The 13,687-nt window shown below is 30.5% G+C and overlaps 1 protein-coding gene across 3 annotated transcripts in view; it reads left to right on the forward strand.

Annotated features, from left to right (window-relative positions):
* LOC129906615 (terminal nucleotidyltransferase 5C) overlaps positions 1–12,975 on the forward strand; it is a 169,269-nt gene extending 156,294 nt beyond the window's left edge. For all 3 annotated transcript variants that reach the window (XM_055982429.1, XM_055982431.1, XM_055982430.1), the window contains one exon: positions 10,081–12,975. In XM_055982429.1, coding sequence (XP_055838404.1) covers positions 10,081–11,700 — 1,620 coding nt within the window. In that variant the 3' untranslated portion in view covers positions 11,701–12,975. The remainder of the gene's footprint in view (positions 1–10,080) is intronic.
* The last annotated feature ends 712 nt before the right edge of the window (positions 12,976–13,687 follow it).

Genomic DNA, 13,687 nt, shown 5'->3' on the forward strand with positions numbered 1-13,687 from the left:
AAATTATCCAAAACCGTCAATTATAACTTGTGATCTTGAAAATTCTGCAAATGCAAACTTTTTTAATATCTGACTTACTTTTAATAAACACAGTTGATTTCACAAATATTTTTTCTGTTCAAAATCCTTTTCTTTAAACTAGGTATACTTAATAAAAATTGTTAGTTGGTGAATAAATAATTCATAAAATAAATCTTACAAGATTAAAACAACGTTGGCAAAAAATGGTGCAGTGGTAGTATTTGGCATTAAAATGTCAAATGTTTAATTTGATCCTCAAACAGCTTTGCCAAAGTATTTTTTTTTTTGTAAATGTTTGTTTCTTTTTCACTAATGGATCTTGCAACCCAATCTGATAAGAATTTAAATTTTTTTAAGTTGTTTTAACTTTAGTTTAAAGATTTTAGATGTACCTACGTAATTTTTTTTTTTCAACGTTGAAAAAAATCGGTGGTGCTTAATTTTTATGATTTTTGTTTTAAAAATTAAAGTCGCAAGTGTGTAACAACATTTTAAAGCAGAAATTTTAATTAGCTTTTTTTATTTTTTTAGTGATGCTTTAAATCTTTAAAAACTTTTAACAAACAAAAATAAACCCTGAATTCTGAAGAATAGAACAAACAGAATCACATTCAAAACGTGGACTCTTACGTCAACTTGAATTTCGTGAAGAAGTTCAACTTTGATGCTGATGATTCGCATTAAAAGTTTTCATTTGGAAAACTTTTCGATAAAAGTTTATTGAAAATTTTAGACTGGGTGGGGTGAAGGTGGAGTTTGACGTGTCGGTCGATATTTTACAGCAAGAAAATAAATGATGTGGTTTAACTAAAATTAAAAATTTTAGGAATTGATACAGTTGCGTTATCTTGAATTTTGGATTTGAAGGAAATTTCTAAAATATCTAAACAGATAAAGAAAAGAGACAAAAAATCATTTTTATGACGCAAAAAAAAAAAACCTTTTTTAAATAACATTGATGGTATTCTGTTGACATTTTCAAACGTGCAGACTTTACCTTGTAACCTGTTGCTGACAACTTGTCAATTTATTGAGAACATTCCTTTTTTTTTCTAATTCAATTTTATTTAATTGATATTTCAACGTAATTGAAACAATAGAACTCTCATCTAACTTATGACCTTTTTTTGAAAAAAAAAAAAACTGTATTATTTTTATCTTATACCCTTGGCGTGAATCTTCTTTTAAGTATTTCGAAGAATGTGTCTTAACAATCACTCAGTACACTATACTAAGACAAAAACATCACTTGCAGCTACTTAATTATCCTGTTCACAAGTCATTTTATTCTCAAAAACATAGCATTCACTATCTGACTGTGATGATGCGGTGGTTGCCTGGATGAATAAGTTTTCTCATAATTTAACAATATAACCCCAAGATCATAAACAAAAGCTTCACGCTGATATACTCGGAACATTCCTTTATCTTATATTTATTATTTTTTTTTTTTTGTCTTCTTTTCTTATGAATGGATAACAACATGCTCTCCATGGGTGCTTTCAATTAAAGGCAATTATTAGGTCAAGGCCGTAAAAGTCATTGTATAGTATAGTCTTGTGGTTGTAGTTTTTTTTTTTTTTGTTATTGTAAACTAACATCTCACTCAGTCATTCACCAGGGATATGAATATATTACTTTATTATATTACAATTTTTTCTTGTATTGTTATTATTTTTTTTTTTCAACTAGAACTTTGTAGATATGTCACATATTGTTTCCATTGTTACCACAAAAGTGGTTGTAATTTTATACCATACCTATAGATGGGTATGAGTGTAAGGTATTTCACAAAGATATAGATACAAAACACACGTTTTGTTGTGACTTTGATGCGGTCGGTGTTGGAGAAGAAAAAAAAAATAATAAAAAAAAAGCATGTACCTCTAAGCTCTTTAGAAGTAAACACCAAAGGTTGCTCCTCCAGATGCATGCACCTTAGAGATGAATAGTATTTCACTTTCGTTATAATATTGTGTTACAGTGGTAGGGATGAGTTCGTTTTTTTTTTTAAAGAATACAAAAAAAAAGAAGTAAAAAAGATACAATATCTATCTATAAAGTTTGTCTATTGTATGCGTGTGATGCTATTTTTGTAGAAGTTTTTTTTTTTTATTTCTTGTTGAATAGTCGCTCGTACTCGATTCTTAAATAAAACTACAAAATGCAGCAAAAAAAAAATAGAAAACAAGAATCATTTTAACTTAAAACTAGTTTTCGAGATATTTTCAGCAGAACAGAAAAATACATGACTATATGTACAAGCGAACGACTATCCATGAATTTGGTCGATGGTATCGTATCGTTTGCTGGAGCACTTGCTGCGGAATTTTATAAAGTTGATTTACAGGGCCGCATTGATGGGAATTGTGTTAAGCATTATAAACTATGTTATATATAAAATTGATCCTTCTGAAGAATAAATTTTCGAAATGTCAGAACCGTTTCAATACAAATGTTTTTTTTTATCAATGAATAAACTTACTGACTATTAGCCAACGTGGTTGTGAATTTTTAAGCAATTTTTTCATGGAAGTTGTAAAATTTCTTGTCAGTAATACCTTGCTTTTTTTTACATCAAGTCCACTTTTTTATAAATTTTCTTTAGAAACTAAATTCTCCTTTTTTTGCTTATCAAATTTACCTTCTGCAAATAAAATTCACTTTGACAAACATTATAATTTAACGAATTGACATTTTTCCTAAGCCTGAATAACCTAATTTAGGTGACCATACTGTCCCGACTTTTGAAGAGATTGTAATTCAAGTAAATTTAAATGCCTCAAAACTCAAAATCTATCTTTGGTATGCAAAGAAAGTATTTTTTTCTTGCAAAATGATGAATTTGATTTGCAAAAGCGGTAAACTAGTGTAAAAACTTATGAATTCTTCTTTTTCAAGAATTTTTTTGTACGTGTAGATTACAGGGAGAAAACAGATCACATAGAATTAAGTGGATCGCACCTTAATTTAAGCGGATTTCTGCATGGTTTTTTGCTAATATGACTTTCACCTTCAATTAAGGTGGACATCACCTTAAATTAAGATGACAAATCCCATTAATTTCTTGAATGCGCAAAATAAAAAAAAAATAACTGGCAGCTGGTTGATCGAACCTACATCTGTTGGGTTGGGTTACTGGTAAAATTTAATGTGCGCATCATCTTATTTTAAGGTGACACTTTTTTCTCCGTGTGTATAATCCTACCAGAAAACGTTCTTCTTCCCGGTTGCTTCCGATAAAAGTGGATCGCCACACCACACATCAGCAAAAGTAGCTGCAAATCTGTTTGAGATATATCGCATGTAAAAATATGGTACAAAATTGGACCTAGAATACAACCTTGTGGTACCCCAGCAATTAAGTCTGAACAGAGTCTGAATAATCGTTTTCGGGTCTTACGCAAAAATTTTATTGAGTCCTTCAAACACGGCTTGTCTTTATTTGAATTTGAGACCTTTCTGTCATATTTTACCAAAAGCTCAAGACCCATCTAAAAAGACCACTGAACAAGAGTTCAAGAGTTTACAAGATTCTATGCACTCCATCAATTTTCAAACTGAACTGGTGTTCAAACATAAGACCTTTTATTCTATTGTTGACTGAAATCGCTGAAGAAATATTAATGAAAAAACGAAATGAGCTTGTACGATTTTTTTTCATGTATTGGTTTGCTAGGTGGTGTATAGTCCATTACAATTCCTTCAACTTTCCTTTGTTTCGGAATAAGTTCTAGTCTAAGAGTGGTATTCGATAAAGAAGGTATATTAAAACTTTCTTTGAGAGCAATCTAAGAATTTTTGCAATAATCGTTGTCCCTGTCTCCTACCAAAAGATAAACATGGTAAAGCCCTTTATAAATACTCAACGACTGCCACCATCTGCAAATCGGTGGTCACATTAGGCTGAAAGGAACGTGCACACTTAATCTGCCATCACTGGTAACTACGTTCGGTCGGTGAGTATTTTTCAGCAACTTACAATACAATAAAATCATTCTTCTTCTTCCTTTCATTCAGGGCTGCCGCTGGTATGATTTTGATGTCGAGTAGATCATAACATTCTAACGTATCTTTATCGGCAAGTCTCCAGTTTTATTGTTTCATTTCTGAGACCAACTGAAAGCTCGTGGTTTTGCATTTTTGTGTATGATAGATGTTTCAAGAACTGCCTTTCTTCACCGTCTTAACTTAAGTCATGGCTGAGCTATTGTCCCATAAAATTGCGAGCCAAAAAGACGTACAAAATAACTTCCAAAAGATTTTCGAAATAATTTCCATATGCCAACTTTTGCTTATTCCTAGAACAGTTCCTAAATTCCATTAAAGAGCATTTTAAAGAAACCAATGGTTTGTTAAAAATTAAATTTTGATTACACTTCTTTCAAATTTCATAACTGATGGTTTCAAGCCGTAATAAAAATGCAATGGACGATATTTTCTTAAACTGTTCCCAATATTAATTTATGTATACTCGATACCACTGATCACAATGCTTTTCCAAGAAACCAAGAAGTGAAAGCTTGACAAGAGTTGAACTTTTCTGAAAATTCTTCTATATAAAAAATTGAAACAAAATGCCGGTTTAAAAAAAAAAAAAAACCAATGGCTTTAAGGAAACTACGATCGTAGTTTCATCATAATTGTAAGAGTCGTTACCAAGAAACTCGCTGAAAGCCCATAATGACACAAAAATATATTTTGGTTCAACTTTGAAAAAAATATTAGTCAGGGTAAAAAATCGATATTTTATCGATATATTTTGTTTAACTTGCCCATCCCTAGATCAGATTTTCTGTTATCGAAAAAATCACCGCTAAAAAGAACAAATCCACTCCTGATCATATACAGAGCTCAACCGCCTTTAAAGCTTGTTGCACAAAAAGGCAGGTGATCTTAAAAAAAAAAGCAAATTGAAGTAGCGTTCTTACAAAGAGAAGTGTCCGGAGTGTAATATTAACATTGTACACTGACTGGCGCTGCTGGCTGGTTGACTGGATAGGTATGTGTAGTAGATAGTTAAGAGTTGCTAGTGCTGCTTGGCTATATAGCTAGCGGGCTAAAATATCGAAGCTATGGCCGACAATTTAAAAAGGGAAAGGCAGCTAGCAAGTCCAATCCAATCCAATCCAACAGAAACAGCCGACTTCAAACTCAAGGTTTTTAATTGTGTTACTATAATATTATTGCACATTCCTCCATGAATGTGGCAGCTAGTTTGTATTCAACTTTTAATTTTTAGTTGGTTTTTGTGGTGAGTTGAGGTTCGTTTTGTTTTTTTTCTTCAGTTTAGTATGTTTGTTTGTGGTAAATGGGACTGACTTGTTGGACTTTCGATTAAAAGTTCTTCTCTCTGTTTCGGTAATAATTTTTTTTTTCTGCATATTTTGGTGTACCTTATTTTTTTTTTTTTTTTTTTTTGTATGTGAGCACAGTGCAAGATAAAATATCTCTTTATGTATTCACGTTATTCTTATGGAAACTTGTTGTTAATTGCGTAATAAAAATCAGAAAGTAGATTTTAGAGTCTTAGAGTAGGTAAAAACGTGCAGTTCAAAAAAAAAAAAAAAAAACTTAAAAAAAAAATAATTAAAAAATATCTATACAGTTATAATTTAACGCATTTTTTTGTTGAACAATTGGATAAAAAAAATGTAATTAAAACGTGCGATTAAAGTTGATAGCTTGTCGTGTGTGTTGTTAAAAAATACTAGACTTCTTTTTAAAGATAAAATTCAACAGAATTTAATTATAGTGTGAATTATAAGTTTTAATTGAAAAGAGGATATAGATTTTTAAGCACGTTCTACTTTTATTTTGTGTCTTTTGATTAAGTTTGAAAATAAAAGTTTGATTAAGAAAAAAACAATTTGTTATTGATTTAAGAAAATATGAGTAGTTAAAGAATTTAAAAGATTTTAATATTATGTGCAATTGCTGACTTATTTGTTATGGTGGATCAAAACGCATTAAAGTTTTTTTTTAAGACGCAGTTTTGTTCTTTTGTGCAATTTTTTGTATGACGTCATTTAAACAGACAAATTTTGTGTTGTTGATTTTTTAATTAAATTACTTAATTTTGTAAAAGTCCGAAATTTTTAAAATTACCTACTGAACAAATATTTGTTTGATTTTTTTTTGTTTCGTTTTTTGTTTGACTCGAGAACATTTACTAACTTAAATCAGTTAACAAAAATCAGCAGTGACTGCAGTCAAGAAAAATCAATTATCATTATTATTTTCGTGACTGTTGCATTTTTTTGGATCAGAACATTTAAAAATAAAAACTATTGTGAAATTTTTATTTTGATAGTAAACTGCAGTCGGTTAACCATTTTTCCATTTCAAGCCTTTTATTCAATATATTTTAAAATAAGTTCCGAATTAAATTTACAGCAAAGTGGTACAAATGATTTGTAAGTGATAAAGACTAAGTAGATGAAATAGTCCGAAAGCTTTTTCAAACCAAAAATGCAGCCAGTTAACAAGTTAAAGTCTTCTTACCAAAAATTTAGTAAAAAAGGTTTACAATAAAAGACCTTAACTAAAAAGTGAAATGCAGTAAAAAAATTTTGGAGGAAAAACTAAACCAAATCAGATTAAATGTTTTTTTTTTATTCTGCAGTTCGTAACTACTTACTTAATTGCAATTTTGTTTGAGTTCACAAAATGACTTATGTTTCTTGACTTAAAATGCTTTAAGATAAATTAATTAACTTACTGCAGTTAAGATTATTCTTTACTGAATGTAAAACAAAAGCTTTAAAAGAAGCAAACAATGTCAACCGATTCAAAATGAATTAATTAAAAAAAAAAGTACTCTAAGAATAAATGTCTTGCTTTTGTCAATAATCCATTACAAAATTCGAAGAAAAAGTAATTTATTTTAGTTTTCTGAAACCAAAAGTTCCTTATAACATAAATGTTCTACTTACTGCAGCTTCACATTTTTTGAATAAATGCCCTTACTAACTGTACAGTCAAAATATTGAAAAAAAAACTACTGGCTGATTTCCGATGTAAAATGCGTTTTATAAACTAAAAATGCGATCAAGTGATTTATTTTAGTCTTATGAAAAGTTATAAAATATGTTCTTTAACTTACTGCACTTAAAAAAAACTACAACAAGCCAAAAAGTGTATAAGGTATTTGATTTAAAATCTATCAACTGTTTTAACTAAATGTGCAGTCAGAATATTATAACACAATTTTGACTGTAGTGTACTTTTTTTAATTTGAAATATTTCTTTTATTTATGTCAAAATGCAATAGCTTTCTGAGAACAAAAATCCTTTTATAAGCTTTATAACTTACTGCACAAAAAAAAAATAACTTAAGCAGTAAACCTTTTTGAAGTGAAAACTTCTTTAGTATCGTAGTGATTTGAAACAAGATGAAACGAAAACGCGACACGACTTCAACTTGTTATAACTTTTTTGTTTTAATAGATTGATGAATGAAATTTGTACTGTAGATAGCTAATTAAATATATTATAATTGTACAAAATTTCAATTAATTTCATATTCAAAATTCGGAGATAACGGTAAAAAGATGTTCTTTTTCAACACACGTTATATCTTTTGATCTAGTGCACATACAAATTTGGTTTAACTTTAATACGCATGCTGATAACATAACCTTTTATTTGATATATCACACATAACGTTACGTGCTATACAAGTTACACAATCTTAAATTGAAAAAAATTTAAAAATACCTCAAAGCACCTGTGGAGATCTGTTGGCGATGACCAGCTACCAGTGTAGGAAGTACCGTAGTCTCAGTCTGGAAATTCGACATGGTTGACTTTAAAAAATTCTAACTTCTCTTGTACACATCTTTAAAATAAGATTTATACATCACTATACAAGGTGAAACAATAAGCTTTCACATGGTATAAAATTTTTTATAGGATGTCAAACAAAAAAATTGATTAAATAGCATGAGAACATAAAAAGAAATGCTCTTTTGTAGATGTCTCATAGGTCTGATCGATATATATATTTCGAGCTAAGACAATAAGCTTTCAGATGGTATTAAATTTTTTATAGGTTGTTAGGGAAAAAATGCATTTAATAGCGTGAGAAGATAAAAATCCGTGTTTTTTTCGCTTTTTTTTATGGAAATTGATCGAGTTCAAAAAATTCTAGCTCTTTTTGTAGATAGACCATAGACCTGATCGATATATATATTTTGAGCTAAGACAAAAAGCTTTCAGATGATATAAAATTTATATAGGTTGTCATATAAAAAAACATGTACATATTTGAAGGTGATAGAATAAAAATAGGTAGATTTTTTCAATTTTTTGTCAAGAAAAATGATTATTTAAGGTTTCACTTCTACCACGTGTAAATTGCACACATGATTTTTTTTTTAACTATGTACATGTACCATGTATTTTATGCCTTAAATGCAGTCACAGCACATTGTAAGAGACCTTAAATCAATTAACTACAAATGCAGTCAGATTTTCAGGTGATTCATGGTATCAGGATGATCGTTGTTTAACGGAAATTACTTAATGTCAACAAAATCTAGCCACTTTCAAACAGCTGCTTTCTGCGTCCATAGGGTAAAGTCGGGGGATATGGCACCCATTTTCGTTTTTCGTTATTACTTGAGAAATAAAGAAGATATCTATTTCAAACAAAAGCAGATTTATATTAAAACTATTTCTTAAACACAAAATAGGTACATAAGTGTAATTCGAAGATAATTTCTTGTTATTTTTTGCAAAAATAAAAAACATTAAAAAAAACATGACTGAAAAAATGGAGGGTGATATGGCACCTAATCGAGGGTGATATGGCACCCTATATCTTCTTGATATTTTTTTGTGACACTTGTTGCATGTGTTGTTGAAAGACGTACACGAAGCATGAGACCCAAAGTGACATTATGATTACTGCCTTATTCCGCACTTTTCATCCAATCTGAAAGCTATTTGGCAAACTTTTAGGTTCTGATCATTTAAGAAGCCTTTTTAATGTAGTGAAGTGTGAAGGGAATCGCAAAATGCTTAGGTCCTGCTTTTTTTGACATTCCGCAGCTCCAACGGCTGCTGTGATCTGGGTTTAAGTCCACTTGGCCTGGTTTGCTGAAGTTTTTTGAAATTACAATTGTCAGTTGAAAAATAAATAGGTTAAAAAGTAGATGCGGGGGAAATGGCACCGGTGCCATATATCCCGAGGTTTTTGGGTGCCATATCCCCCATTTGACTACACTTCTGTTTTCTTCAAAATACACGAATAATCACGTTTGCTTAGTTATTGCAATGAGCAAACACAAAAATACAATCGTTACCGTTCTTTATGTGTTAAAATGAACCCCCGGCGTCAAATACTTTTGGAACCACACGTACAACAATTTTACACAAAAAAACTTTTCGCTCAAATTGAACTCACTTTTTTGTTTGTCCATTTTTTAAATTTAAGTGGCAACGGTTACTGCGGATCCGAATGCATCAACTGAAAGCTTACGTTAGACTGAATTCTATTTTGCTCTTTTTGATTTGAAAAGAAGTCATTAAGTGGGAGATATTGAAAGGGTGCCATATCACCCGTGGTGCCATATCACCCGACTTTACCCTATATCCGATTAGCGTCATGAAAATATTGTTATCAAAACAATTGAAGTGACTTGTTTATTTTCTTGCCCAATATTTTATCATTAAATATTTCACAACTTTGATGAACTGTGCAAACAAAATTACTGCACATTCGTATTTGCTCAGGTTCATGCCGAAATCGTTTGCAAATTGCATCGGCACTTAACAAAAAAATACCTACTTCGATAACATATTATAGTTGTACAAGTCATTAATTAAAAACAGAAAAGAACCCTCTTATCAGAAACTTTTGTTTTATTTATGAAGAACTTCTCTACCGACTATACAATAACTCATTCTAAGAATATTAGTCAATCAGTCAGAAAGTAGTATATCTTAAGCGAACACAATAATTGATTTTAATATTATAGATCTATAGTAACACACCTCAGTTAAAAAAAAAAGGTTTTTTTAACATTTGATATTTTTTTTTTTTTGTATTTACAGTGCGGGACATTAGGAGCACCCGATTCGTATCACCATCAAAGATCAACCAGAATGGACGCTTTCCAAATTGACGATGGTTTCCATTCGGATGGTGGAACAGAAACTCCACCACCAAGTCCCAGTTCGGGCAGCTCAATTGCATCGACTTCAGATCATGGCTCATTGGAGAGTGTTGATACTGGAGGAGCACAACGCTTGGCTGTATTATCATTTGAACAGGTTCGCAAATTGCATGACGTCATGGACGAAACAGTTGCCATACATGGCCGTGGTAATTTTCCCACACTTGAAGTTAAACTCAAAGACTTAGTCAACTCCGTGCGCCGAAAGCTCGAAACAGATGTTGCCGCCGGTGGAGCTGGTGTCATAGTCAAAGACATACGCTTAAATGGTGGAGCAGCTAGTCATGTCTTAGCATCTGAGGATCAGCCATACAATGATTTGGATCTTATTTATGCCATTGAATTCAGTTCAAATCGTCATTTCGATCGAGTCAAGACAGCAGTTCTCAATACACTGCTCGATCTCTTGCCAGAAGGTGTATCCAAACGTCGCATTATGCCATGTGCCTTGAAAGAGGCTTATGTTGGCAAAATGGTCAAGGTCAATAATAATAACGATGGCGACCGATGGAGTTTGATTTCATTGGGCAATTCACCAGGACACAAAAATGTCGAACTCAAATTTGTCGACACAATGCGTCGTCAATTCGAATTTAGTGTTGATTCCTTCCAAATTGTACTAGACTCTCTTCTATTATTCTATGACTGTGCTGCTTTGCCAATATCCGAGAATTTCTATCCAACTGTTGTTGGTGAATCTGTATACGGTGATTTCCAAGAGGCTTTGTATCATTTGCAAAAAAAATTGATCTCAACACGACAACCGGAGGAGATTCGCGGTGGTGGTCTTTTAAAATATTGCAATTTGTTGGTTCGAAATTACAAACCAGTCGATACACAACGAATCAAGACACTCGAACGATATATGTGTTCGAGATTTTTCATTGATTTCCCCGATATAAATACACAGACGGTTAAATTAGAAGCATATCTGAGGAATCATTTCTGGGGTGTGGTTGAGGAGCCCCTTCAATATCAGTACCTGATGCATTTACGTGAAGTAGTTGAGACATCAACCGTGTGCCTAATGGGCCACGAGAGACGACAGACTCTACTGCTAATACAGTCGTTAGCAATGCAAGTGCTCTGTCGGGAGTCACAAAAACATCATAATGCACAAGTACAAGAGCAATATCAACAACACCACCATCAACAACAACAACACCAACAAGCGCAACAACAACAGCAGCAACAGTTAACACAAGCAATTGTTGTTGACATGCAAGCCCAACAAAATGCATCCACAAGCCAACATGTCTTGGTTCAACAGTCGCCACAGTCAAATCAACCGTCCACTTCTTGCTGCATTAGCCAACCTCAAGATGGCCAACAGCAACAAGTGTTGACCGTAACACAACAACAGACTTCAGCGACCATACCCCAAACGATACAAATTCAAGCCGGTCCACCTGGTCTCATCTATGCCAATGGAGTTTATTACGCACCTGTGATCCCAGCAACAATCTGCACATGCAATTCAACCTGGTTAAGCACGTGATTATCACTGCTACCATCAGTAGCAGCAACATCATTACCGTCATCATCAACAACAACAACAACTTCGTTAACAACTTCATCAACAACGCCATCTACATCAACATCATCAATATCATCCCCATCATCAACAACAACAACAACAACGCCATCTTCATTTATTTCATGTCAATCATCTTTTCCGTCAATTTCAGAAAATATTTCAGTGAATGCTTGCTCTTATGCAACACTTCCCTGTCTGAGCTGTGACTGCAACGAGGAGTTACTTCTTCCTTACTACATTTGGCCAAATACTACAACTACCCAACAAACATCGTTTAACATCCCTGCAGATTACCAACACAAAGGTACTACTTATTACACCTCTTCATCATCAACTCCTACAACGACCACACTTGAAAGCCTTTGTGCATTTTCTGAGGCTCAATCTTCTCTTCAAGCTTCATCCAGGTGATCATCGAAATCGACTAAAACAACAACAACAAAAACAGCAGAATAAAAAATACAACAACTTAAAAATAATATGCACCCACATATTATAAATAAATAAACAAAAAAAATATTTAGCACGTTAACCATGATGTTAAACAACAACAAAAAAAAATAAAAAAAACTTTTATAACCTAAACAACAACAGAAAAAAAATTATTATTTTAATGTGAGATCCTATTAAATTTATACATAATATTAAACTAACTGAAAAAAACAAAAAATAAATTACAAAAAAAAAAAAAATTAAAAAAATATATAAAAATTAAATTACTCACATCAAAATATAAAAAAAAATTATTGAAACAGAAAAAAAAAAATTGGATATTAACTTGAAGTTTAACAGAGATCATAGAAAATCTTCCTATTTGTATTTAAAAATTAATAAAAAAAAAAATATATGTTATATAATATTATCTTATACAGACTGTCATTTGTCTTGCGATTCTTTTAATTATTTTTTTTTTTTCTTAAATTAAATCTCTATGCAGATAAAATTAATTAATAATAAATTTAGTTAAATCTTAAGGTGAATGACTTAATCAAAATGAAAGAAAACAAAAACAAAAAAAAAACACATAGTTTGTTCTGCTTTTTTTTCGATTTTTTTCTCTTAATTTTTTTTTTTATTAATTAATTAAGTTCATATAAGATAATCAGTAAAAATAATAAATAAATCAAAGAATACCTGTTTTCGTAACAGGAATTACTTCATATTTAATAAAACAAAACAAAAAAAAAACAACAAGAATAAATCTCTTAAATTCTTAAACAAAAAAAAAATTAAAAATACAAAAAAATCATAATTGTGGTGATAAAATATTATATTCATACCATAAATTCATTTTTTTAATACCTATTAATACAAATTGATAATGACTACACAATATTTTTTTGCTATAAGTTTTTTTTTTTAATAAAATGAAGATGGAGAAAATAAATATATTTTTAAGTATTCTGCAAAAAAAGGAAAAACAAAAAACGAAGGTGAAATAGAAATACAATGTTTTAAGTTCCAAATTCAAATACAATTTTCATTAAGAAAGTAAAAAAAAAAATAAATTTATATTTTTTAAAATGTTCTATTATTAATATTTTTTTTTTTTTAGTTTTATAAAACAACAAACAATGTACTTTTTCTCTTTATTTTAATAATAAAACAAACAAAAAAATTCTCTAGGAATTATATATTTTTTCTTTAATTTCGTACATTCTTTTTTCCTTCCTTTCTTTCTCACTCTCTTCTTCTTTTTCTTAATTTTTATTATTATTCAGTTTAAGTAAAAAAAAAAAACGATTATAGACAAAACAACAAAAAAAAAAAACTCCAAAATAAAAGCATACATATAGAGCTTATATTCATATTATATAAATAAAAAAAAAAGGAAAATATTATGTGTATGTGTAAATAATAATAAAAAAAAAAATATGTAAACCTATAATTTCTTGTATTTTTCTTCTCTTTTTTTTTTGATATTGTTATATATAAATAGTTAATTAAT

Source organism: Episyrphus balteatus, chromosome 1, assembly GCF_945859705.1.
Source record: "Episyrphus balteatus chromosome 1, idEpiBalt1.1, whole genome shotgun sequence".
In the NCBI taxonomy this organism is placed as follows: domain Eukaryota; kingdom Metazoa; phylum Arthropoda; class Insecta; order Diptera; family Syrphidae; genus Episyrphus; species Episyrphus balteatus.